General features: G+C 37.5%; 1 protein-coding gene across 1 annotated transcript in view; it reads left to right on the plus strand.

Annotated features, from left to right (window-relative positions):
* The window catches only part of DTHD1 (death domain containing 1), a 70,195-nt gene that overhangs the window by 38,078 nt on the left and 4,378 nt on the right, over positions 1–27,739 (plus strand). Inside the window, 1 exon segment of the mRNA XM_067734624.1 lies at positions 20,542–20,774. Within this exon segment, the coding sequence (XP_067590725.1) occupies positions 20,542–20,774 (233 nt within the window).

Below are 27,739 nucleotides of genomic sequence, written 5' to 3' on the forward strand. Positions count from 1 at the left end.
GAAACACAAAAGATCCCAAATAGCCAAAGCAATCTTGAGAATGAAAACAAAGCTGGAGGGATCAAGCACTGTGATTCAAACTATATTACAAGGCTATAGTAATCAAAACAGTATGGCATTGGTATAAGGACAGACACACAGATCAATAGAACAGAACTGAGAAGCCAGAAATAAACCCATACATATAGACAATTAAATTATGACATTGGAGCCAAGAACATACTACAAAGAAAGGATAGTCTCCTCCATAAATCATGTTGGGAAAACTGGACATACACATGCAAAAGACTGAAACTAGACCAGTATCTTACACAATGCATAACAATTAACTCACAGTGGATTAAAGGCTTGTGTGTAAGACCAAGAAAATCCTAGAGGAAAACATAGGCATAACCTCCTTGACATTGGTCTTAGCAATGTCTTTGTAGATCTGACTCCAAAGGCACAGGACACAAAAATGAAAATAAACAAATTCAACACCTCAAACTAAAATGCTTCTTCATAGTGAATGAAATCATCATCCAAATAAAAGTTGAACCTACTGAATGAGAAAAAATATTTACAAATCATATATCTGAGAAGGGGTTAATATCCAAAATATATAAAGAATGCATATAATACCACAACAAATACAGAAGCAACTCAATTAGACAGTGGGCAGAGAAACCAGATAGACACTTTTCCAAAAAAGACATACAGGTGGTTGATAGGCATATGAAAAGATATTCAACATCACTAGTTATTAGGGAAATGAGAATCAGCACCAAAATGAGATATCATCTCAAACCTCTTGTATAGAATAGCTATTATCAAAAAGATAAGAAATAGCAAGTATTGGAGAGGATGTGGAGAAAAGGGAACCCTTATACACTTTGGGGTTGGTGGGAATGTAAATTGGTGGGAAGGTAAATTGATCCAGCCACTATTAAAAACAGTATGAAGATTCTTCAAAAATTAAAAATACAACTACCATATGATTCAGCTCTTCCCCTTCTGGGTATTTATCCAAAGAATACAAAAATACTAATTTGAAAAGATATATGCACCCTATCTTCATTGCGGTATTATTTACAATAGCCAAGCTATGGAAACAACCTAAGTGTCCATTGATGGATGAATGGATAAGGAAGATATGGTATATATACACAATGGCATACTACGCAGCAATAGAAAGAATGAAATCTTGCGATGTGCAATAACATGGCTGAACTTTTATGGTACAATGCTAAGTGAAATAAGTCAGACAGAGAAAGACAAACACCATGTGGTTTCACTCATCTGTGGAATCTAAAATACAAAAAAATGATCAAACAAACCAAAACAAAAGCAAACTCATAGATACAGATAACAGATTGGTGATTACCAACCAGAGAGGAGGGGGGTTTGGGGGACAAAATGGTTGAAGATGTCAGTTGTATGGTAATGATTGGTAACTAGGTTTTTGGTGTTGTTCACTTTGTAGTGTATACAGATATCAAATTGTAATGTACAACTGAATCGTATATAATGTATTGATAACATACCAATTTTACCTCAATTTTTAAAATGAGTTAATTACTTTTTTCTAAAATTCTTATTCTTATCAGGAGTGTAGGAATCAATTCTCTCAACACGTGAAACAAAAAGTAAATAATTTTATTGTTGTATGTACTATTTCTTTCAGTGATCCAGGACTTGTACTTCTAAACTACATTCTAATGAGAAATATAACTGAAAAATTTATCACTCCAGAGGAAGAACAAACTTTTTATCATTTAAAGAAAGCCAGAAGTAGTTTTACATGGTTTTACTTGTGTTATGAATAGCAGAAACATGTTTTCTATGGGATTAGATCTTGTACTGATTTTGAATAAATTAGTAAAGTAAGTCATTAATTTGACAAATATTAATTGAACTTCTGAAATATGCTATGCTAAGCATTCTGATAAATACAGAGATATATAGGATAATACATGCCCTAAAGCTATGTTGTCCTGGATGCAGCCACTATCCACATGTGTCTATGGAGCACTTGAAATATGGCTAGTCCAAATTTAGATGTACCGTAAGTGTCAAATACACATTGGATTTCAAAAAGTTAGTACAAAAAGATAGAAAATATTTCATTATTTTGCTCATAGTGATTTCATAGTAAGTTATAATATTTTGGTTATGGAGTTAAACAAAAATATATTATTAAAATTAATCTCATATGCTTTAAAAGTTTTTATGTGGCTAACTAGAATAGTTGAAATTATGTGTTTCAAACTATATTTCTATAGGACATAATTGCTCAAAATTGTTTACAATCTAGCAGAGTATGCAAAACATGTATACAAAATCACCTTGTAAGATTGTGAATAATTAGACTAATGGTATAAACAGTGTACAAACAGTTATTCAGAGGAGGGAAATTGTTTTTCTGGAAGCTAAAATCAATAGAAGTTTCATGGTGGTTGTGGCATTTTATCTGAACTTTGTAAGTTTGTAGAAATTTGGCCATTGGGAATGAAGAAAAATGTATGTTAGGCTGAGGAAATGGAATGAATTTGACCAGGGATGGTAGGCAGGAATTCAGAATTCGTATAACCACCATTAAAATAATTTCTAATGTGCCAAAGATCTTTCAAATGCTTTCCATGCACTGTATCATTAAATCCTCACAAAAATCATATGAAGCATTATCACTGTTCTCATTTTATAGGAAACTGAGGCATAGAAATTTTAGGCAACTTGCCCATGGACCCGTAACTAAGTAAGTGTCAGAAGTGGGATTCATACCCAGAAAATCTGCTTCACACATAGGCAACCACTGTGTGCTATTTCCTCTTTAGCAGATACCACTAGGATTCTTAGTCAAGGATACAGGATGGATTTTAGGACATTCGGGTTCTCCCAGGAAGTTGTATGACAATTTCATGTATACCATGCTTTAGTGTAGAGGTGATATTAAAATTATTTCACAAATGATAGGACATGGGTTCTCGTCATTCACATTGAAAGTAGCCATTTGAGCAGGGTCCTAGAGACATCAACCCTTTACTTGCTGGTTTTGGGGAGATCCTGGAGTTCTTGGGAGGCATGTGTAGGGTAGCATAGTCTAGTAAACCACTGATAGTGAAAATTATATTTTAAGAATGGTATAGCTAGGGCAGTGTATACCCACTATCGGTTTTTCCTCTGAAGGTTTTCACTTCCATCTTAGGGCCTTTGCCCTTGCTGTTCCCTATGTTTGGGGGTGTCTTCCCTTAGATAGTCATGTAACTGGTTCTCATTAGTCAGGTCTCAGCTCAACTATCACCTCCTTATCCTTATTCCTCCATCTCCTTATTTCAAGTCACTCTTTAACTCCTGACCCTTTTAAAACTTCATAATGCTTATCATCAATTGAAACTATTAGATTTATTTATTTGTTTATTTAATTTCGACTTGACTTTCCTCCTTGAGAGAGCAAGTCCCATGAGCTAAGGACCTTGTCTACCCTATTCCGGCTCTAGCATCAGTAATTAGAACAGTGTTGGGCATATTGTAGGCACTCTAAATATTTGTGACTGGATGAATGCAGGGAGGACTATAGAGTTCATTAGATTCTAAAAGTTTAGGAACTGTTGACTTAAAGGAATACTTGAGTTCTCTCACATCAGTGGTTTAGAGCCTGCCTATTCAAACACTTAGCTGGCAGGCCAAGGAGCTGATTTGGATCAACATGAATATTTGAGAGCAGAGAAAGGATACATCAGGGGTGACCTCTTGGTAGCTTGATTTAGCACTTTACTTCCTAAGATCGCTGTGTTGTTCTGATGTATGGGGTGAGCAGAGGGAAACAAGTAAGGGAAGCTGTTGGAACTCTCTGGCAGGAAGTGGTGAAAGTCTCACTGTGATGATGGTGGATGATGGAAAGGAAGACGCCTATGTGAGAGAGGACACACTTGAGGTATAAAATGTGACCCAAATTCAACTTTCAGTTTTCAGTGTTTCCTCTGTGGCCTATCTGACATTGTGAGTTAATTAGCCAACTTAGCCAAGCTATATAATTAAGGGGTTTATATAGATTTTCCTCAAGGAAAGTCTGTGCTAGTGATCGTCCATATCTTTTGCATGAGCTCTTCCTCTGCTTTGATTCTAGAACAACACTCTCCACCTGCTTGCCTGAGCAGTCCCTACTGGTCATCCCATACAGCTCTGCTGAAGTATGACTTCTCCCTGGAAGCCTTTCCCGACCTCCCCTTCAAACCAAGTTAGGTGTTCCTGGTGTGTGTTTCCACAACATTCTACACTTTTCCTATGAGTGCAGTTATCTTATTTTATCATAATCCCTAGCTTTCCAATAGACAAGTGTTTCTCAACCTTTTTTTGTTTGTTTTTCCTTCCTAAGGGATCTTTAGACTGTATGTCTGTTTATGCATTGTATGTATAGCTATGTTTTATACGTTAAAAGTTTAAGCTTTTCTGTCTTGCCCAAGAGCTAATTTTCTCTCCTTGAGAGTGATGTTACCTTGGGTGGGAATTAGTGCAATCAACCATACAAATGCATCCACTGTTGTACTCAATTTGTATTGTCGGTGCCAAGCATAGTACACGTTGGATAATTATTTGTAAATTATTAGATAAATGAGACAAGTTTTCAAACCTTAAAATTGTCCAACCTTGAAATTTATCATCTTGGAACTATATTGGCATTTTTAAAAAACATTACATTTTAAATGTAAGCTGCCTTTCATATATTAATCTATAGCCAGTATGCCACCTGTTTGTTTTTTTTTTTTTCTCCAAATTGGTTTGTATAGGGATTTCCAGATTCACTCTTTTGGCCCTTTCTCATGCCTAAAGTAAGTTTTCACAAGTAACATTTTGGCATTGAGAAAGAATCTGTGGCTGGAGAAATTTTTTTCCTCATTTAAAACTAACATACCTAAATGGGAATTGAAACCATGAAACCATGACACACGGTTTCAATTGAAACCATGACCTCTGTTTTTATGAGAACAGACTTCTTCCATAATTAAAAAAAAAAGCATCTCAGCTAGGCAGTATTAGAATGTGCTATTTTTCAGGAAATGGAAGTAGTCACATTATATGGAGCTTGGCATTAATGAAAACTACATTATGCGTACATTTATGGACGTGGCATAAATTAGGTGAAGGCATCTGTCAAAACTCAAAGTGTTTTCCACAGAGAAGGCAAGCAGTACATATTCATATATATGTATATAGATATAAACACGCACATATTCACATACAAATAATTATAAGATGTGACCTTAATGTACTATGCCTGTTTCCCAAAGATGTGAAGATATCGCCCATTACTTCATGCTTGTGAGGATCTCTTATTTTTCAGCCTCCATATTCCATTCATTCATATATTAATTCATTCAACAAACACTTCTTGTCTTCATGGGCCAGGCATACAGTGGTGTTCCTATGTATATGGTCTCATTCTTCCCTTGCCTCGCTACAGACTACTCTCAACTCAGAAGACAGAGTGAGCCTTTAAACACATCAGCCAACTCCTGCCTCTGCTCCAAACCCTGCAATGACTTGGTTTCAGATATCTGCATGGCTAACACCTTCATCTTCTTCACTTTGATCAAATTTCATCTTCTCTCTGAGGCCCACCTTGATTCTATTTCTTATTGCAATCAGCTGCAACACACACAGCCTGACACTCCTTATCCTCCTTAAATTGCTCTGATTTTTTTTTTTTTTTTTTTTTTTGCGGTACGCGGGCCTCTCACTGTCGTGGCCTCTCCCGTGGCGGAGCACAAGCTCCGGACGCGCAGGCTCAGCGGCCATGGCTCACGGGCCCAGCTGCTCCGCGGCATGTGGGATCTTCCCGGACCGGAGCACGAACCCGTGTCCCCTGCATCGGCAGGCGGACTCTCAACCACTGCGCCACCAGGGAAGCCCCTGCTCTGATTTTTTTCTTTCTTCAAAAGCATTTTTATCTTTGAACATGTATTTCCTCATTCATTATGTTTATCATAGGAGCACCTCCACTCCACAACCAGGACATAAGTTCCTTGAGGGCAGGGACCTTTATCTGTTTTGTTCAGCGATGAATCACAAGGACCTAGAATAATGTCTGGCATACGTTAGGTGCTCAACACATGTTTGTTGCATGGGTGAATTCATAAATAGAGCTTGCATGTTAAATACCAAAAGTTTAAAGAGGGACATAAGGCGCATCAAGAAGAAAAGTAAATTAGCATCAGCGGATAGACAGAATTCGCAGTGGACACTTACAGACGGGATGGCCAGTAAGGGCTGCACTGTGGAGGTGTCTTCTGGGCTGAGGAGTTACAGTGACAAGAGGCCTGTGTGCTCGTGCAGCCAGGAGAGCACCCAGGGAGGCAAATGGCAAGCACCCAGACTGCAATGGGCATAAGCTTCTCATCGAGGACTTGAAGGAAGACTATCATAGTGAATGCACACATGAGGAACAGAGAAAAGGGATGAGGTTTGAGAGACAAAGAGGGTCCTGGTGATAGTTCACATTTCAATATGATCTTCTGAAAACGATCACGTAGTCAATACATGTGAAAATGTATGGCTGAAAAGAAGGATGATTTATCTCTAAATTTTTCCTAAGTTATGCTTCAAACTTCCTCATTTTACAGAATATTCAAGTCACTTCAGTTCACATTATGTCTATTTGTGCTTTGGCAGAAACAAGGCAAGTTTCAGAGAACTGTCAAAGATTATTTTAGGTGGCAGGAAGTGGCATGCGTGTGTGCTTTTGAAATCAAGTCACATAGGTGACTGTCTGTGCTGTTCCGTTATTTGCACCAGCTTGCGTTGTGGCTGCATTTGAATGCTGACTCTTCCTGTCTGCTCAGAGGCTTTGCTTTGAAGGAGAGAAGGGCTCCAGGTGGCTGCTTCTGTGGACTCTGTTTGAGGCTGCAGCATCCCAGTCATACATAACCTTCACATTTACGTAAGCCAGCTGTTGACCCAAGTTTTGCTTAGCCTGAACTTCCTCTTTTTTTTTAAAAAAAAACTGAACTCCTGACATGTGATTTCTAGTAAAGAATGATACTGCTTCAACACTTACTTTCTCACCACATTAAATAACTTGCTGTGTCAAAGGGAGGAAGCATGCAGAGGCTGATGCGACATGCAGTTCTTCAGAATCACCACTTTCGTACCACTTTGGACTTTCATTGCCATATCCCTGCCCTGCCAGGGTTGACTTTCCTTTCTTTTTTCTCTTTCTTTTGGCCGCACTGCGCAGCATGCAGGATCTTAGTTCCCCGACCAGGAATTAAACCCACGCCCCCTGCAGTGGAAGCATGGAGTCTTAACCTTAACCACTGGACCTCCAGGGAAGTCCCTTGACTTTCTTTTCTATCTGATTATTTTTTTTTCCCCTAATGATATTAACTACTAGAGAACAACCTTGATTGAATAAATGAGAAGTTTCCCACTACTGAAAATTTTTACACTCACAGGCACTTCAATTCTACCCAGGCTTTTTAGTTGTAATAGTTTACGAAATTATATTAAGGTTCAACAATGAAATGGAGCTTTTAACGCTATTGGTAACTATTAAGAAAGCAGATTAGGAAAAGCATGGATCTTAAAAAACCTGTAAGAGAAATCAGGGTTGTGTGTGTTGGGGGGAATGATGAATTTAAAATAACAATAGTGAATTTAAAATAGTAATTTAAAATTTTTTAATAAGTTAGTTTCATGCTTTCTATACAAGAGTTAATTACAATACTATGTTGCTTCATACTCCACCCCCTACCAATTATAGAAGAAAGTCACTAGAATCTTGGTAAGTAGAGTTATCATGTCAATTTCTTTAACCTGTGAAAGTTTTAAAAGCCTCCTCACTCTTCCCAGTGTTTCAATGCTGGCGCCCCTGGCGCTGCCTAGACATGCCCTTACTACCTGTAGTCTAAACTTCCTCTAAGCCATCAGAATGATCTTCAAAGACACAGTTTTGACCATGTCAGTGAAAAATAGACTTTATATTGTACATGACATGTGAAAGGAAGAAAATGAGCAAAACTGGTTTAGTCAGCAAGAGGATACTGCATTCTTTTTTGGAAAGTGCTTTGCCCACTGATTTAATCAGAAGAGAACCTTTCCCTTCTCTTTTGCTTCTCCTTCCTCTTCTGCTTCCCCCTCCCTTTCCTTGTCCTTCTCCCCCCATCTCTTTCCCTCCCTCTTCCCCTTTCTCCATCTCTGTCCCTCCTCCTTAATCCTCTGTCCATAAAAGGGAAGGTTTTCTCTGCTCAGTGGGCAGTATAACTAAACCAAGAACTGTGCACTGTTTTGTCATATGACTTTCAATAATTCTTTTTTTTTTTTTTTTTTTGCGATACGCGGGCGTCTCACTGTTGTGGCCTCTTGCGTTTCGGAGCACAGGCTCCGGACGCGCAGGCTCAGCGGCCATGGCTCACGGGCCCAGCCGCTCCGCGGCATGTGGGATCTTCCCGGACCGGGGCACGAACCTGAGTCTCCTGCATCGGCAGGCAGACTCTCAACCACTGCGCCACCAGGGAAGCCCTCAATAATTCTTTCATAAAGGAAGCACATACATTCTTTCCTGTCTGGGAAAATGTAACAAAAATAGGTAATTGATGTATTTGGATATATTCTGTTAAAATTGTAACATTTAATACGTAAAAAATGATGTTCATTAATTCAAACAATTTTCTAGTTCATGAACTACAAATCTTTTTTCTCCTGTAGCTATATCAGCCATGTCAATGAACAATTACTAATTAATTGTTAATTACTAATTAAGGGCCAACTATATACATATTATTCATGTATTATTTCTTTTTAGGCCCTCCTAAAAAGAAGGCACTTTTATATATAATATATATATTTTATATATATATATATATAAAGTAATACATGTTAAAGTCTTAGCTTTCAAGGAAATTACACTCTGGTGCAGGAAATAAAGCATAAACTTTTTAAAAGTTATAAAACAATGCAAGAGATAAATAATTGAATACAACAATACAGTAATATTACAAGACAGGAACTGATGATAAATTGCAAATAAGTGGCCGAGATGGCAGGTACAGAAAAGAAAGTGGTTCCGGTGGGCTGAGGTGACTTGGGGACACTTCACAGAGCAAGACACATGTAGAGAATATTTACGTTCTGGAGAGGAAGAGAGAAAGAGGCAGTGGGTTCCACATAAGAGGGATGCCATGAGCTGAAACTTAGAAGTAGCAAAGCACCAGGTGTGTTTCAAGAAAGGACAATGAATAGACCTATGTGGCTTGAGTGAAAGATTTGGAAAAATCATATGGGAAAAAAGATGGGTAAAGATTATGGAGGGCCTTGAATGTCTTATTTAGGTCATCCAAATGTCTCTGTGAAATTGTTACAGGGGGATCCTTTAGTCAAAATTTGTCAAAAGAATGTGATTGATTTCATGACATAGAGATCATGTGCAAAGAAGAGATTCAAACCAGAGATCCTTAGCATATGAGTAAACAACAAAATCTCTCAGCCACTGGTATTCTTGGAATGACTCTGGCCATAACTGAGGATGAAGAAGTAGGTATCTAGTTTTCGTTGAGCTCATATTTTGTCCTATAGGTAGAGGCAAGTGTTTGGAAAATTTTAACCAGGAGGGTGACATGATCAAATTTTGTTAGCATATCACTGTGACACCTATAAGGATAAATTAGAAAGCGATAAGCTTAGCAACAGTGAAATAATGGGCTAATGAGGTAGTCCTTGGAAGAGGTGGTGATGGCCTGATGTTCAGACCATAGCAGTAAGGATGGCAAGTAGAGAGCAGAATTAGAGAGAGACTTAGGACTTGGGATCAAATGGACTTGGTGATAGAGTAAACACATATGCGGGTTGGTGCATAGAGGGCACTGGGAGATGGAGGAAGTTGTGGAGTGGGTGCTTCCTAGGGTGGCTCCCAGGACACTGGTTTGTGCTGCTGTCCTATGATACAACTTCGTGTTTCACTGACTTTAGTTTGGGAGTATGTTCAAACTTGCATCTCATCTCTATTCCCCCTAATGTTGCCCCATCCAGTAGATGATTGCAACTTTCTCCTTGAAGGCCTATCACCAGTCCCCTTTTCTACTCTAGACTATACAAGTGATAGAGTCGTTTTTCTCAAAAACAAATATGATTTTCACTCTTCTAAAACTTCTCAATTGGCATTTTCTATCTCTTGATCAAAGTCCAAGCCACTTACCCTGGCCTATAAGGCCCTTCACAAAGCCCCACAACTCACCCTTACAAACTCTTCATATTACATTTACCCAACTAACACCTTTTGCTCTAGTTCCACTTAAGGTCTCATTTCTTTTACATATTGTGGTCTTAACTGCCTCGTGGCTCTTCCCACTGCTGCCCTTGTGACAGCACTGCCTCCATACTTAGCTCTATTATCATCTCTTTAGAAGAAGCCCTTAAATTTCCCAGGCAGAATAAGGTACTACACTGTATCTGCAACCAAAGCACTTTGAATATGTACTAACTTATGGTCTGTTATAATTTTAATTCATGTAATAAGAAAAGTAATAAAAGAAAAGTAATGATAATAATAACTAATATTTATTGTTATTCCCTGACAGTAACTTGATAAAGCATTTACGCCTATTAAGCCATTTACTAAAAAGGTCAGTGGTTGAAGAAACTGAGGTACAGAGAGGTTTGCTCCAGAGGAAATAAGTAGAGAATGGCAAAGCTACTGTTTGAACCCAAGTTTGTCTGATTCCAATGGTGGCACTCCCAGCCACTATACCCAGTGTCTTCTTTTGTGATAGAGTTCCTCAGGGCTGGAAGCATAGCTCATTAAATTTTGTAATCCCATCTCTAGTACACATTCAATGATGTTTTGTTGAACTATTAAAGAATAAATGAATGCATGCTGGGGAAATTGATAAAACAATTAAAGGTGGAGTCTTAATAGCTGACAAAAGCTTTATGTGTTTCCTTTCCCAGCTAACAGTTACATTTAGGAGTAGCTTTTCATGCCTACAAAGGAATGATTAATGTGGGGGTTTCACATACTCTGGCCAGATATGGGAGGAAGATGTTTGTAGCTATCCAGGCCTTTCCTGGCACATTCACATCACCCTTTCTGTCAGAAAGGCTATTCCTATCTAGAAGAAAAAAAAAAAATCAGGAAATTTAAAAAATTCTGTTAGAATATTCTAGAAAGAATTTTGCTCAGAGTTGAGCAGGAAACTTGACAGGTCTTCATGACTGACAAAAACTTGTTGGGATTATAATTTATAAATGAAACAATAAAGAGAGAAGGTAGAAACTTATGCAAGTTCTAATAGTGTTGTGTATCTTTGATTTGTTGAATTGCTTTTAAAATCAATATGGTCTCCCACATAGCTGCATTTATACATCAAAAGCATCTGCTTTGGCCATAACTGCTTGGAATAGTGAGCAAAATTTTAAGCATATTCACCATAGTTAACACTGACAGAGTGCTTGGTAAATGCCAGGCGTGTTTGAAGTATTCTCTATGCATTATGTCATTTAATCTTCACTGCAACCCCACGTGGTATGTCTACTGCTTCACCCTTTGGTAGATTAAAAAATGAATCTGGAGACATTAATTTAGAAATTAGGTTTACCTATTCCAGACTGCTTTTGACAACTTTCCTTTACTGGTTCCATGTGTATTACATATATATTTCCTGAATTATCCAGACCTTGCTTACTTTATACCTGCACCCATCCCTAGGGCCCCTTCCTTCTATCTCTGCCAGCTCTTTAGATCATTTGGGGTGTCTTGAATTGATCTATCTGGTTTCCTAAAGCTGTCTTCTTCTGTGACTGACTCCTTCAAAGGCTGAGAGATACTTAATCCCTTCCTCTTGACAAAGTCATAATCAAACTGAAGCCTTAAAAATAGTCATTTTCTAAGGAGCAATTGAAAAAATAATGAAGAAACAAAATGTAAGTTTGGCTGCAGTAAAAGGTGTACAGTTTTAGAGCTTCCCTGGTGGCGCAGTGGTTGAGAGTCCGCCTGCCGATGCAGGGGACACAGGTTTGTGGCCCGGTCCAGGAAGATCCCACATGCCACGGAGTGGCTGGGCCCGTGAGCCATGGCCGCTGAGCCTGCGCATCCGGAGCCTGTGCTCCGCAACTGGAGAGGCCACAACAGTGAGAGGCCCGTGTACAGCAAAAAAAAAAAAAAAAAAAAAAAAAGGTGTACAGTTTTAAAACTAAGAAAGATCTGAGCTAAAGAAAGATATGGATGGACATTTCTTCTGGGATTGGTAACAGCCTGATTTCACTTCCAAAAATCTTAATTCCTAGATTTATTTCCAAGTGAGACCACTCTGGGTCAGTTCTTCTTGCTCTAAACTCAGTTTTTACTTTTTTTCCACAGTAGTCTTGCTTCTCCATGGGCTTATTCTGGTCTTTAGATCTTTCTATGTAGAAGCCCTTCCTTTTATTGTGTGGACCAAACCTACAGGAAGTCTGCACTGAGTGTGTAGTTAAAATAATGTCTGTGATGAAAACAATAACAGGATATTTATTAACTGATGCTGGTGTCTTTTAATCTCTATATATTTATTTTAAAAGGTGTGTGTGTGTGTGTGTGTGTGTGTGTGTGTGTATGTAAATTTTCAGAGGCACACAAAAATAGAGGAACTATACAATGAACCTGTGTGGACCCATCACTCATCATTTTTCTGCCATTCTTGTTTCATCTAATAGGGTTTTTTGTTTGTTTGAGTATTTTAAAGCAAATCACAGCTATTCTATAACTTTATTTGTAAATAATTCTATAAGTTTCTTTAAAAGGTAAGGACTTTTAAAACAAACAACCACAAAACCATTGCAAAACCCAATAAAATTAGTAGTTATTACTTAATAGCGTCTACTACCCAGCCCTATATTCACCTACTGATTTACTTTTCTCTTTTTACAGTTAATTTGTTCAAAAACAACATCTAAAAATTGTCCACACATTGCATTTGGTTTGTGGGTCTCCTCCACCACTTGCTGAATTCTCAGTGTAGGTGGCGTCCTTTACAGACATCATCTTAATCTAGCCTCGTAGCGTACTTCAGAGGTAGGAACCATCATCTTTGTTTCACCAGTCTGAGACTTTCGCAAGAGCATTTAGATGGTTTGCCTCGACTTGTATAACCTCACAGGGACAGAGGCTGTGTGAGGACCCAGTATTCAAAGTCATTCTTCTCTCATGCTTTTCCACTTCCCCCATTCCTTGTGCAAGCTGGGTCTTTTGTTTCCTTATGTCTGCCACTTTTGTCACTATGTCATATAGCCTCACATATCGTTTGTCCCCCTTCAGTGTGTTTGACAAATCTAGATCTTCCAGAGAGCCAGAGTGCTTGTACCTTTTGATGAAACTAATAGAGCAACCATATCCTCAGATGGTGGCTTCCTTTGTTATCTGGAATTTTTAGCTATTGAGGCAGATCTCTATCATCTTGGTTCTAAATGCATAGTCACTTCTAAACAGCCCAATAAGTTCCTCTGTTCTTTCCACATAGTGACATCAGCTCATAGCTCCTCATTTTCAGAGCAGAGATAATGGCCATCCCTTTAACATGATGAAGGCTCCAGCTTTCTCTGGCTTAGGTTGCGAGTTCACATTCCTTGCTTTTTTTGATGATCTATCACTCAGATGCCCTCAAAATGTTCCCTATGGTTTTAAAAGAACACAAATACTTTCCATGCATGTTTACAGTAAAAGAGAGTAAAAGATATGATTCCTGGCAAATAAAAGTCAATGCTCAGTCATGTTTTTCCTAAATTTTGGAATTGTAAGTGATTTTTTTTTTTAGGACAATAACATACCAGCTTTGAATAAAATAGATTCACATGTAAGGCAGTTATTTCATTTTTAATCCTTTTTAATCCATGATCTTCTGAGTAGATCTCAGATTGGTTTTTGCATGTTTTTATCTCTCTCTAACACTTGCAAAACTTCCCTGTTAACAAACAGGGAACAACTCTCAGGCTCAGAGATCTTGACTGCCAAGAGAATATAATAGAGTTTTGCTTTAACTGTGTTTTTAAGGTTTCCGTGTGTTTATACATGTTATATAGTATTTCTGCCTATGACTGAAATATGGTTTCTTTTAAAAATATAGCTGTGTAGGTAAAAAAGTAATTCTAAAGAAAAATGTTAAGTAATAGCAGCTATTATTTTGAGTACTTATTACATATGGTGCCCTGCTCTAAGTTACATGATATGGCTAAAGGTTTCCTTTAATGGCACTATGAAGCAGATACTATTATCATGGCCATTTTATGAATGAGGCAAGCAAGGCACAAACCTATAAAATCACAAGGTTAAAGGTAATGTGATTAGGAGTTGAGCTCTTTCCCTCCATCTAATACTGCTTCTAAGTCCAGAGCAGTGATGATGATATTTGTGAATGGTGAGCATAATGCAAGAGGTACTAGAATGGCCTAGGGAAAGACTTACCTCACATCCTTCACTTTATGTATGTTTTAACTTATAGGTTATAAATAAAGGATCCATAGTCTTATAAATGTTAGCTTAAATATTATATCTGCCACTTAGTGTGCATGTTTTTAGTCAAACTATTTTATCTCTCTAAACCTCAGTTTTCTAGGGAAACTTCCTACACTGTTGGTGGTAGTGTAAGTTGGTGCAGCCGCTATGAAAAACAGTATGGAGGTTCCTCAGAAAACTAAAAATAGAATTACCATATGATCCAGCAATCCCACTCCTGGGCATATAACCAGACAAAACTATAATTCAAAAAGATACATGCACTCTTTTGTTCATAGCAGCACTATTCACGATAGCAAAGACATGGAAACAATCTAAATGTTCATCGACAGATGAATGCATAAAGTAGATATGGTACATGTATACACTGGAATACTACTCAGCCATAAAAAAGATTGAAATAATGCCATTTGCAGCAACATGGATGCAACTAAAGGTGATCATACTAAGTGAAGTAACTCAGAGAGAGAAAGACAAATACCATATGATATCACTTATATGTGGAACCAAAAATGTGACACAAAACAGAACCAGACTTATGGACATAGAGAACAGACCAGTGGTTGCCAAGGGGGATGGGGTTGGGAGAGGGTTGGATTGGGAGTTTGGGATTAGCAGGTGAAAACTATTATATATAGAATGGATAAACAACAAGATCCTACTATATAGCACTGGGAACTATATTCAACATTCTATGATAAACCATAATGGAAAAAAATATGAAAAAAGAATGTATATATTTATATATATATATATATGTATAACTGAGTCACTTGGCTGTACAGCAGAAATTAACACAACATTGTAAATCAACTATACTTCAATTTAAAAAAATAAACTTCAGTTTCCTCAGTTGTAAAGTAGGTATAACAACTACCTCACAAGGTTATAGATGTACTAGACTCTACCAAGATTATATATCTTCAGTTATTAGAATAATTACTGGTACATGGTAAGTAGTTAAAATAGCAGCTGATATCATTATCTGGAGGCAATAATATTTATGATTTAAGTCAGGGCTTTAGACAGACCTGGATTTCAGGATTAGTTCCATGTTACCTTGGAGAAGTTACATCTGTGAAATGGGGATGACAATTCTTCAGACTACTGTTAAGGGTTTGGAATGAAATAATACAGTTACACATTTAGCTCATTTGTTGGCATCCACCCTGCCTGGTATTCTCTGAGCTTCTTGGCTCTGTGGTTTGGTGTCTGACATTAATTTGGGGGAAACCCTCACTCATTATTGCTTCAAATACTTCCGTTTCTTTCTCTTCTTCTGGAATTCCTATTATCCATATGTTTTCATAGTTGTTTCACAGTTTTTGTATGTTGTGTTTTTCTCTTTGCTTTTCAGTTTTGGGGTTTCTGTTGAGATATCCTCAAGCTCAAATTCTTTCCTCAGCTATGTACATGTACTAATAATCCTTTTAAAGACAGTCTTCATGTCTCTTACAGTGCTTTTGATCTCTACTATATCTCTTTGGTTCTTTCTTAGAATTTCCATCTCTCTGCTTACATTGCACATCTGTTCTTGTATGCTGTCCACTTTTTCCACTAGAGCTCTTAGCATATTAATGATAGTTTTAAAAAATTCTTATCTGATAATTCTAACATCCTTGCTATATCTGAGACTGGTTTTGATACTTGCTCTGTCTCTTCAAACTGTGTTTTTTGCCATTTGGTATGTCTTGTAATTGTTTTTCTTGATAGCTGAATGTGATGTACCAGGTAAAAGAAACTGCTGTAAATAGCCCTTCTGTGATGTGGTGGTAAGTGTGAAGGCAGGGAAGTGTTCTATAGGCCTGTAACTAGGTCTCAGTCTTCAGTGAGCCTGTGAACTTCAGTCTCCCTGATTCTCAGTCTCAGTCTCCTCCCCACCCCCAGCTTTGGAGGGACAGGATGGCTAGAGGGGCCTGAAGTTGGGTATTTCCCTTCCCCAGGTCAGTTAGGCTCTGATAAAACACCAAAAGATTAGGCTTTGGTTAAATAGCTTCTTCAGAGGGCAGGCCTGGCTCAGAACAGAGTGTTTGGGGATATTTCAGAATGCTTCCTCTCCCCTCTCCCTGCAGGAAGCACAACGGGATTTCTTTCAGGTGTTCACTATGAGAACCCAATTGAACTCCTGGAGGTAAAATTCACAAAAGTGTGGAAACTCCCCCCCATGACGGGGTCCCCCTGGAGTTTACAACTCTTGGACTTATCCGTACTGAGCCTCTAGCAATTTATCAATTTTGGTTCAGGTTTCCTTACCCTGGCCCTAGTTTCCATGGTGGTTTGTGCTTGTGGGTTTCTGCTCTGGTACGTTGGGATTCTCTGTATCTGCCTGTCAGTCTCTTCGAATTTGGCACAGCGGTTAGCCCTGTGACCTTACTTCTCTGATTTAAAGAGAGTTGTTGATTTTTCAGTTTGTTCTGCTTTTTTACTCTTTAGGACAGAGTGGCAACTTTTAACCTCTCACATGTTAGTCTGGAAACCGAAACTCTAGCCCACTTCTTCATGCCAGTATGTCCTCACCCAACACTGATATAAGTTCTTATTTGATTTGTATTATGTTGGACCCATAACTGAAGCACAGAGTTTTTATGCTGACATTAATCTTTTGTATCAGATTACTTCTTTGATCAATATTCTAATGTATTTACAATGTAAAACCACTAAGAATCTTATAGGAGTCATACATTATAAATTTGAGACTCTACAATTTATTATTATGATTCAATAAATGAACTCAAGCAAATGTCAACTATTACTTAGTTGAAGAGGTCTCTATATGAAATAAATACAGAGCAGAGTAAGCAGTGAAAACTGATACTTGGTTGGCTATGGTATTGTGAAGTCTGGTAAAATCTGTGGTAAAGATACATGGAAATATACTAATTATGCACATTCCCTTGGTTTATTATTCATACCACTCTCACTTCTATATCTTCTAACTACAAAATAAATGACCTATTTATCAGAAAAATCTACAATAAGTGCGTGGAGGTGGGAGGAGTATGGGGGTTAAGGCTGGATGGAAGAGTTGTTGCCACACGATATTAGAGTAATCACCTGTGAAAATCTCTTCATGGATAAGTGCCTTAGGGCAGATGATAAAAATGCTAATGCCAGCATCACATTTTTTTGTTGTTGGATGTGTTACAATGACATTTAGCTGTAAGGTTGGGAAGCATCCATGTTAGGTGGTGCTTCAAGTATCAGAAAGTTCTTAGCATGTTACCTTACACAAAAACTGGTTCTTCAGTAGAGACTCCAAGAGCCAGTAGGCAGGTAGAAATTAAAGAAGAAAACTCTACCACTTGTTATTTCTATATCCATCAAATAGCAATAGTATATTCTTGTAGGTGCCCCTGAAATTAGTGACCACCCAAGTTACAATTTAAAATAGGATATTGCCATTGATCTGTCGATGGACATTTAGGTTGCTTGCATGTCTTGGCTATTGTAAATAGTGCTGCAATGAACATTGGGGTGCATGTATCTTTTAAAATTATAATTTTCTACAAATATATGCCCAAATGGAATATTACTTAGCCATAAAAAAGAATGAAATAATGCCATTTGCAGCAACATGAATGGCCCTAGAGATTATCATACTAAGTGAAGTAAGCCAGAGAAAGACAAATATCATATGATATCGCTTATATGTGGAATTAAAAAAAATACAAATGAACTTATTTTATAAAACAGAAATAGACCCACAAACACAAAAAACAAACTTATAGTTACCAAAGGGAAAGGTGGGGGGAGGGATAAATTAGGAGGTTGGGATTAACATATACACATTACTATATATAAAATATATTAACAACAAGGACCTATTGTATAGCACAGGGAACTCTTCTCTCTCTCTCTCTCTCTCTCTCTCTCTCTCTCTCTCTATATATATATATATATATAAAAAACTGAATAACTGTGCTGTACACCTGAAATTAACACCATATTGTAAATCAACTATACTTCAGTAAAAGAAAAAAAGAGATAGGATATTGCTCTAGGTGTCAAGAATATCATTGTTTCCCATTATCCATTGGGAAACAATGATATCACACATATTATGAAGCGCAGAATGGGAAACCACTGCCCTGGTGGTGCAGTGGTTAAGAATCTGCCTGCCAACGCGGGGGACATGGGTTTGAGCCCTGGTCCAGGAAGATTCCACATGCCATGGAGCAACTAAGCCCATGTGCCACAGCTACCGAGCCTGCACTCTAGAGCCTGTGAGCCACAACTACTGAGCCTGCGTTCCACAACTACTGAAGACCACATACCTAGAGCCTGTGCTCCACAGCAAGAGAAGCCACCACAATGTGAAGCCCGCACACCGCAACTAAAAGTAGCCCCTGCTCAAGGTAAACAGAGAAAAGCCCGCACACAGCAACGAAGACCCAATGCAGCCAAAAATAAATAAACAAATTTACTAAAAAAAAAAAAAAAACCAAACAAAAAAACTTCCTTCATTCTATCACACTTTACCATACAACTTACATACCAAGAGGGCTTAGGGTGGCCACTAATGGAGAATTGCTTTGCTTGGGAGAAAAGTAGGAGAGATCATGGGCTCCATATAGAGTAGGTCAGAACGGTATCACTACTGGAAGGATCCAGCAGAACGGTGCTGGGACTGCAGCAGAACAAACCTGTGGTGACCACTGATGTGGAACAACTGTGCTTATGTGCTACCTTGGGAGCAAAAGTGTGGTATGGGTAGAAACCAGCATGGTGCACTCCGTGGTAGTGCACATGATAGACTCCATGATAGACACAGGAAGGAAACTGTTGTGCCCACAAAAAGAGCGTGGATGGCTGCATTTCCTGGCTGAGCATTGTGGTGTACCTGGTAGAACATGTGGATACCAAGAGAGTAAAGCCCATAGGACTGCCAGAAATACCTGGAGAGGACTTTGCCAGAGTTGGAGTTCCTGTGTGAGGAGGAATGCACCAGAACTAGGTCATCTGTATGACACCTATGGGGCAATTTATAAATCAGAAATTATTTTTATTACTGTATCTCTATAGCATCAGGACTAAAGTGAAATCAGAATTTCACTTTGGTCCTGACATGGTATTGAAAATCTTCATAACTTCTTGGATAAAATATATTTCTTTCATTCTTCCATGCATTTGCTGGGATACCTTTGGAATGCAAGTTGATAATTGATGTAATTCCTACTTGACTGTGCTTTTCTAGGTGGAGCTACCATACTTCGCTATCAGAAACACCTGTGTTATAAATGTGGCTTTATCTGAGACAAATTCTATCAAAGTGTGGGCTTACTTTTTTGCCTTTTTCTCAAGATTCATTTTTATGAATACTAAGCTTTGAGAATACTGCCTTATTTTCTCAGTGAGTAGAAGACCAAACTCCTTGGTGGGAGTGGTAGCCAAGGGTGAGGTAGAGATCTTGCAAAGAGTAGTAAAGAGTTGCAATGTCTTCTGTAGGGAATGGTGGAAGAAATCTCCAGTGATACATAAAAATATTGCTGAGCAGCCCTGGTGCCCAGCTGAAACTACAGACTTTAAATTTGTGGTGATAATAATCTTCATAATTGTCCACAGAGAGTCCTTGAAGTTATCAGGAATTGATTGAGGGTATGGTGTGGTAACCCTGTGGTAAATAGAAGTGCTGATATAAAAGAAAACACAGAAAATGATACAATAGGTTCTACCAGTGGCATGACTGTAAGAGGTGCTAAAATGATTAAAGAAGACAATTTACATCATACAAATAAACTTTATTTAAGACTTCATGAAGTGGACAGTCTCCTTTCAGAGAACTACAAAATGGGGCGGAAGTCAAGAAACTTTCATAAGATAAAGAAAAAGAAAAAGGATGAGACAAATAGAAAATATCTGATTGGCTGGGGTCACATAGTCACTCTTGTTGGGGGTGAGAAGGCCCAGAGCTGGCTTGGCCTTTGGGGACTGGCTGACTGGATACACTGCCTTTCTGGTCAAGCAGAGCATTTACAGGGACATGAATGTTTGCTGATGTGGCACCTTGGAAAGGAGCTTTGTGTCAGTAGAGGCACAGTGTTGTGGTGAAAGGGGCCATGGCACTCAGAGCTCTGGTTGACCTCTAGGTCAACTGCTTGTCCACCGCTCTGTGCTCAGGTCCACACTGTGATTCTAAAGTAGCAGGGGAAATGCAGCTCTTGGACATCGTGGAACTGGTGGAACCAGGGAAAGTGAAAGTGCTGGGGTCTGAGGAATATTGTGAGCAGTTCCTGTTTCCAGTCATCAGCAAGATGCAGGAGACTATTGTGTCTTGCACCGGAGTGCACAGGAGAGCATATAGGCAGAATAGGAGCAAGTTGTAAGAGAGGGACCATATATTCATCCAAATAAAAACCCAGGTGGAAGCCTTGGAGAAAAGCACTCTGAGTCATCTTCAGAATCCAGATGATGGAATTGAGGGCAGATTGACTGAAAGGTGTGAAAAGGTGGAGGAGAAGGCGAAGGAAACTGCAAAGATAGCAGAGATAGATGTTGGCTGACCTAGTCCAGTGGATAAAGAAAAGCAATTGTCTTGAAAGAGGGTCAGCCGTTTATAGATAATGGATTCTGGTCAAGCAATGGAGATTGGCTGACAACCTAAAGAAGCTGAAGCAAGAGAGTCTTTTTTCTCTTTTTCTCTCTGTTTACACACTGTCCTCACTTACACTAAGGTTCTGCTATGGTCTGTGGTTAATGACCTCAATATGAGTTGTAAGTGTCAAAAATTTTTGTTTGGGGAAGTAACTTTTATTTGGGAAATGCCCTTACATATGAGAATTAGTGCCTAAGCCTCTTGCAGTGGTAAGAGAAGCTGCAAGCTTCTTGTAAGGAATCTTGTAATCACATTTGTTCCTGGGCTTTGGGTTATTTCTAAATTTTGAGGTACTTTGCTCTTTCTTGTGCGACCAGATAGCTCCCTGGAATGTTGGGTCTGTGTGTGTGGCTCATGAGACTCACAGATGGAGTTCTCTAGTTCTGGAGGTGCTAAAGGAGCTGCATTATTATTGGAAGATGATTTCATGCAGCAACTGCTAAAGAAGCTGAACAGGGGACCAGACTCCTACTGGGAGTGTGAATGGGGCTGACTTGGCTAAGATTGATGAATCAGAAGAAGGGGTGGAGGATGGTATTGTCTGTATTTTGGGACTTTAGTTTCTGTGTGAGACCAAAGAAGGAAAGATGTATTTTGTTGAAAATTTATATTTTGTGTGACACACTATCTGATATAATCTGTCTGGCCAGTTTGTTTGGATAGCCTAACTCAGCTTTTTTGACAAGGAAACTAGAATAGGAGATGAGATCTTGGTATTCTGTACAAGTTGATGTTATACTCTGATACATTTCAGGGGATTCTGGGCATAAAATGAAAGAGATATTTGCAAAGGCCCTTGAGGGGCTGGAGAAGGAAAGTGAGAACTATCTGCAATGGACACTAACCTGGACTGGGAACAGGTATCTTCAGGGTTCCATAAATTGTCCAGCTATAAATTCATTTGAGTAGCAGACCTGACAGTTATTTGAGATCAAAACTTTACAATGAGGAAAAAAATTATGATGTTAATAAAATTATTTATTTGATTGAAAATAAAAGGATATAAAAATTACTGAAAGTCTAATTGGGGAGGGAAAACAAACATATGCGAATAAGGATATATGAATGGCATTGATGACAACACAAGACAACATTTAGTTAAGAGATAAATTGAGTGGCAGTGCATAAATTCACAAATAAGAAACCAGGGACTAGTGTAGTTGATAAAAGAGGTGGAATTTGACCAATGGCTTTGTAAATATGGTAGGATTTGAAGGAGGAGATCATTCAAGTCAAGAGAAGGTATCATATAAACAGTTTTTACTATCCTATGTGTATATGTCAATACAATGTAAAGCATGGTGAAGAATTAATATAGGAACAAGATACCTTATTGGCCCTCAAAGAGATGGCAGTCTAACAAGTACAGCCAAGACTGATCATGGCTGGTTCTTGGAGTGGTGTAAAGATACAATGAAAGGAAACTTTAAGATGTGCCATGGAAAACAATGTTGGGTAAAATAAAGGTTGTGCCCAAGTCCAATTTATTGGGTTGCACACAAAAGATCAAGGTGGTACATGTATGATCTGAACTAAAAAATGGTTTGCTTAGTTTTAAGAATTCAATAACAGGGTTGTACTTAAGAAGGATGGAAAGAATAGTCAGTAATTGAAGGAGTCTTAAAAAACAGTGACCTGTAAACTTCAAGACACATACCCCTTCCAGGTGTGAGTGGCTGTCTTTGATTCCAACCTTTTAAAAACACTTCTAAGTCAATGAGATCTCTGTTGTGCTTTGCAGCATAAATAAGACATATCTGTACATATCCGAGTTATTTATACTGATGCCCTTGAAAGACTTATAGTGAAAGAAAAACTGCCACATAAGCCCCACTACACCCTTTTACAAGGTATATGTATATTACTGAGAACTTGAGAGCCAGGTTTAAATTTGCCAGACAATCTTCCTGAGCAGTAACATGTTGACAGTGACATTTTAGAAACTGCATTAAGCAAAATAAAATATACAATATTAACATAAAATCAGGTTACCTGAGAGGAATAACAAAAATTCCTTTAGCAAATAGTATATCCTGAGAAGATGCAACAGAATAGCACTGTTTGATTGGAAGAAGGGAAGAGAGGAAAGTAGGGAAAAGTTAAAGCCAGTCCTGCCAATGAAGGCATCCAAGGAAACACATGTAGATACAGAATCTGTGGGAGGGGACACTCCAGGACAAACAGAGGCTTCCCTGTTTGGCTTGGAGCTGACCCTGAGTACCAGTGAAATTTAAAAGGTGGTATGCAAGGCAAAAATAGTGCACAGAAAAAAACCATGGGGGAAAAAAAGAAAAGGGAAGGGAAGGAATAGGAAGGGGGTACTGAAAATCCCTGAATAACGAGGCTATATGGGAGACCAGCACAGTGCCTGGAAGTGTAAAAGAGCCCAAGATTTCCTGTGCATCCACAATCCACTGCTTCTGTGGTTGGGCACCAGATAAAGAATGTGGCTTGTATTTTCACGTATGTGAAAAAATACATAAACACTAGAATCACTCTCAGTGCATCAAGGTGCTATGAGACATCTGCGAAGAAAGAATGACTGAGGGGGTAAATTGTTTACACAAAGAAAAGAAAAAATCCAATGTGCACCTCTTATCCTAGACGCAGTTCAGGTCATATGCCTGTTGATGGGAATGATAGAATCTGCTGCACTATTTAAATTGGCATTTCTCAATTTTTTGAGAGGATTAAGTACATAGTTCATATCTCAAAAATTCTATTCACTTATTTTACAGTGCTACAGTATCAATATACTTAAATTTACATTGTTCTTATGTTGATTCTTAACCTCCTCCCATTAAAACTTCTTAATGTAAGTTTTTTAAAAATTATATAAATTTCAGGTGTACAGCATTATAATTCAACATGTGTATACACTACACAGTGATCACCACTACAAGTCTTGTTACCATCCATCACCATACAGTTTACCCTGTTCACCCATTTCACTAACCCTTCAACCCCCTTCTTCTATGGAAACCACAATTCTGATATCTGTATCTATGAGTTTGTTTTGGGTTTATTTTATTTGTTCCTTTGTTTTGTTTTTTGAGATTAGACATATGAATGAAATCATGTAGTATTTGTCTTTCTCTGCCTGAATTATTTCACTTAGCGTAATACCTTCAAGGTCCATCCATGTTGACACAAATGGCAGGATTTCATTCTTTTTTATGGCTGAGTAATATTTCATTGTGTATATATATACCACACCTTCTTTTTCCATTCATCCATCAGTAGACACTTATGCTGTTTCTATGCTGCAATGAACATAGGGGTGCATCCATCTTTTCAATTTAGTGTTTTTGTGTTCTTTGGATAAATATCAAGAAGTGGAAATATGGTAGTTCTATTCTTAATTTTCTGAGGAACCTCCATACTGTTTTCCATAATGGCTGCACCAATTTACAGTCCCATAACAATTAGGGTTCTCTTTTCTCTGTATCCTCTCTAACATTTGTTATTTCTTCTCTTTTCAATAATAGCCATTCTGATGGGTGTGAGGTAACATCTCATTGTCATTTTGATTTGCATTTCCCTAAAAATGTTGAACATCTTTTCATGTGCCTGTTAGCCATCTCTGTCTTTGTAAAACTGTCTGTTCAGATTCTCTGCCCATTTTTCAAATCATTTGTTTGCTTGTTATTGAGTTGTATGAGTTTTTTAAATGTATGTTAGATATTAACACCTTATTAGATATATGATTTGCAAATATGTTCTCCAATTCAGTAGGTTGCCTTTTCATTTTGATGATGCTTTCCTGCACGTTGCAGAAGTTTTTTAGTTTATATAGTCCCATTTGTTTATTTTTTCTTTTGTTTCCTTTGTCTTTGGGTCAGAGCCACAAAAACATAAATAAGAATGATGTCAGGGAGGTTACTGCCTATGTTTTTCTCTAGGATTATTATGGTTTCAGGTCTTACATTCAAGTCTTTAATCTATTTTTAGCTCAATTTTGTGTATGATGTAAGATAGTGGTCTAGTTTCTTTCTTTCTTGTTTTTTTTGCATGTGGCTGTCCAGTTTTATCAACACCGTTTATTGAATACACTATCCTTTCACCATTGTATGTTCTTTGCTCCTTTGTCATAAATTAATTGTCCATATTTATGTGGGTTTATTTCTAGGCTCTCAATTCTGTTTCATTTATCTGTGTGTCTGTTTTTATGGCCATACTATACTCTTTTGATTAGCTTTGTAGTATAGTTTGAAATCAGGGAGCATGACACCTCCAGCTTTGCTCTTTTTTTTCAAGATTGTTTTGGCTATTTGAAATCTTTTGAGGTTCCATACAGTTTTTGGTATTATTTGTTCCAGTTCTGTAAAATGTGCCATTGGAATTTTGATAGAGATTGCACTGAATCTGTATATTGCTTTGAATTGTATGGACATTTTAATAATATTAATTGTTCCAATCCATGGACATGGAATATCTTTCCCTTTATTTGTGTCTTCAATTTCTTTCATCAGTGTTTAATAGTTTTCAATATACAGGTCTTTCACCTTGGTTAAATTTATCCCTAGATATTTTATTCTTTTTGATGCAATTGTAAACAGGATTTTTTTTCTAATTTCTCTTTCTGATAGTTTGTTATTAATGTACAGAAATGCCACACATTTCTGTATATTGATTTAGTATTCTGCAACTATTCTGAATTCATTTATTAGTTCTCACGGTTTTTTGGTGGAATCTTTTGGGTTTTCTATATACAGCATCATATCATCTTCAAATATGATAGTTTTAGTTCTTCCTTTTTTGGTTTGGATGTCTTTTATTTCTTTTTCTTGACTAATTGCTATGGTTAGGACTACAATAATATGTTGAATAACAGTGGTGATCATGAGCATTCTTGTATTATTCCTGTTCTTCAAGGAAAAGCTTTCAACTTTTCACCAGTGAGTATGATGTTAGCTGTGGGTTTGTCATATATGGCTTTTATTATGTTGAGGTATGTTACCTCTATACCTACTTTGTTAAGAGTTTTTTTTTATCATAAATGGATGCTGAATTTTGTCAAATGCTTTTTCCACATCTATTGAAATGATCAAATGATTTCTATCCTTCATTTGTTAATGTGATTCTTCACATTAATTAATTTGTGGCTATCAATTCATTGAATCATCCTTGCATTCCTGGAATAAATCCCACTTGGTTGTGGTATATGATTATTTTAATAAATTGTTGGATTCAGTTTGATAATATTTTGTTGAGGATTTTTGCATCTATATTCATCAAGGGATTTGGTCTGGATTTTGTGTGTGTGTGTGTGTGTGTGTGTGTGTGAGTGTGGTGTCCTTGACTGGTTTTGATATCAGAGTAATGCTGGCTTTGTAAAACAAGTTTGGGAGTGTTCCCAACTCTTCAATTTTTTGATAGAGCTTGAGAAGGATAGGTATTAGATCTTCTTGAATATTTGGTAGAATTCATCTGTGCAGCCATCTGGTCCTGGACTTTTGTTCGTTGGGAACTTTTTGATTACTGCTTCAATCTCCTTGCTTGTAATTTGTCTATTGAGATTTATTTCTTCATAATTCATCCCTGAGAGATTGTATGTTTCTAGGAATTTATCCATTTCTTCCAGATTGCCCATTTTTGGTCATATATTTGTTTAGAATAGTCTCTTGTGATCTGTTTTATTACTGTGGTATCAGTTGTAACTTATCTTTCATTACTGAATTCACTTATTTGAGTGCTCTCTCTTTTTTTCTTGGTTAGTCTAGTTAAAGATGTGTTGATTTTGTTTATCTTTCAAAAAAACAGCTCTTAGTTTCATTGATTGTTTCTATTTTTTTTCTCTATTTCATTTTTTTCTGCATTGATGTTTATTATTTCCTTCTTTCTACTAATTTCCTTACTTCTACTTGTTTATTCTTCTTTTACTAGTTCCTTTAGGTATAAAGTTAAATTGTTTATTTGGGATTTTTCTTGTTCTGGAAGTAGGCCTGCATTTCTAAGAATTTCCCTCTTAGAACCACTTTTGCTGGTGGTTTTCCATAGATTTTAGTATGTCTTATTTCTTCTTTGATTTCCTAATAATCCATTGTTTGTTTGGTAGCATGTTGTTTAATCTTTACATTTTTGTGGGTTTTCCAGTTTCTTTCTTGTAGTTGATTTCCAGTTTTATGCCATTGTGGTCAGAGAAGATGCTTTGATAATATTTCAGTCTTCTTGAATTTATCAAGACTTGTTTTGTGGCCTAGCATATGATCTATCCTGGAGATTGTTCCATGTGCACTTGAAAAGAATGTGTATGCCGCTGCTCTTGGATAGAATGTTCTGTGTATATCTAGTAAGTTCATCTGGTCTAATGTGTCATTTAAGTCCAATATTTCCTTATTGATTTTCTATCTGGATGATTTATCCATTGTTGTAAGTGAGGTGTTAAAATCCCCTAGTATTGTTGTATTGCTTAAATTTCTCACTTTAAGTCCATTATTATTTGTTTTATATATTTTGGTGCTTCTCTGTAGGGTACATATATATTTATAAATGTTACATCTTCTTACTGGATTGATCCTGTTATCATTATGTAATGCCCTTCTTTGTCTTTTATTACAGTCTTTGTTTTAAAGTCTATTTTGTCTGATATGGCTATAGTTACTCCACTTTCTTTTCATTTCAATTTGCATGGAATATCTTTTTCTGCTCCTTCATTTTCTGTCTGTGTGTCCTTTCTTCTGAAATGAGTC

This window comes from Pseudorca crassidens, chromosome 4 (assembly GCF_039906515.1).
Source record: "Pseudorca crassidens isolate mPseCra1 chromosome 4, mPseCra1.hap1, whole genome shotgun sequence".
Taxonomy (NCBI): domain Eukaryota; kingdom Metazoa; phylum Chordata; class Mammalia; order Artiodactyla; family Delphinidae; genus Pseudorca; species Pseudorca crassidens.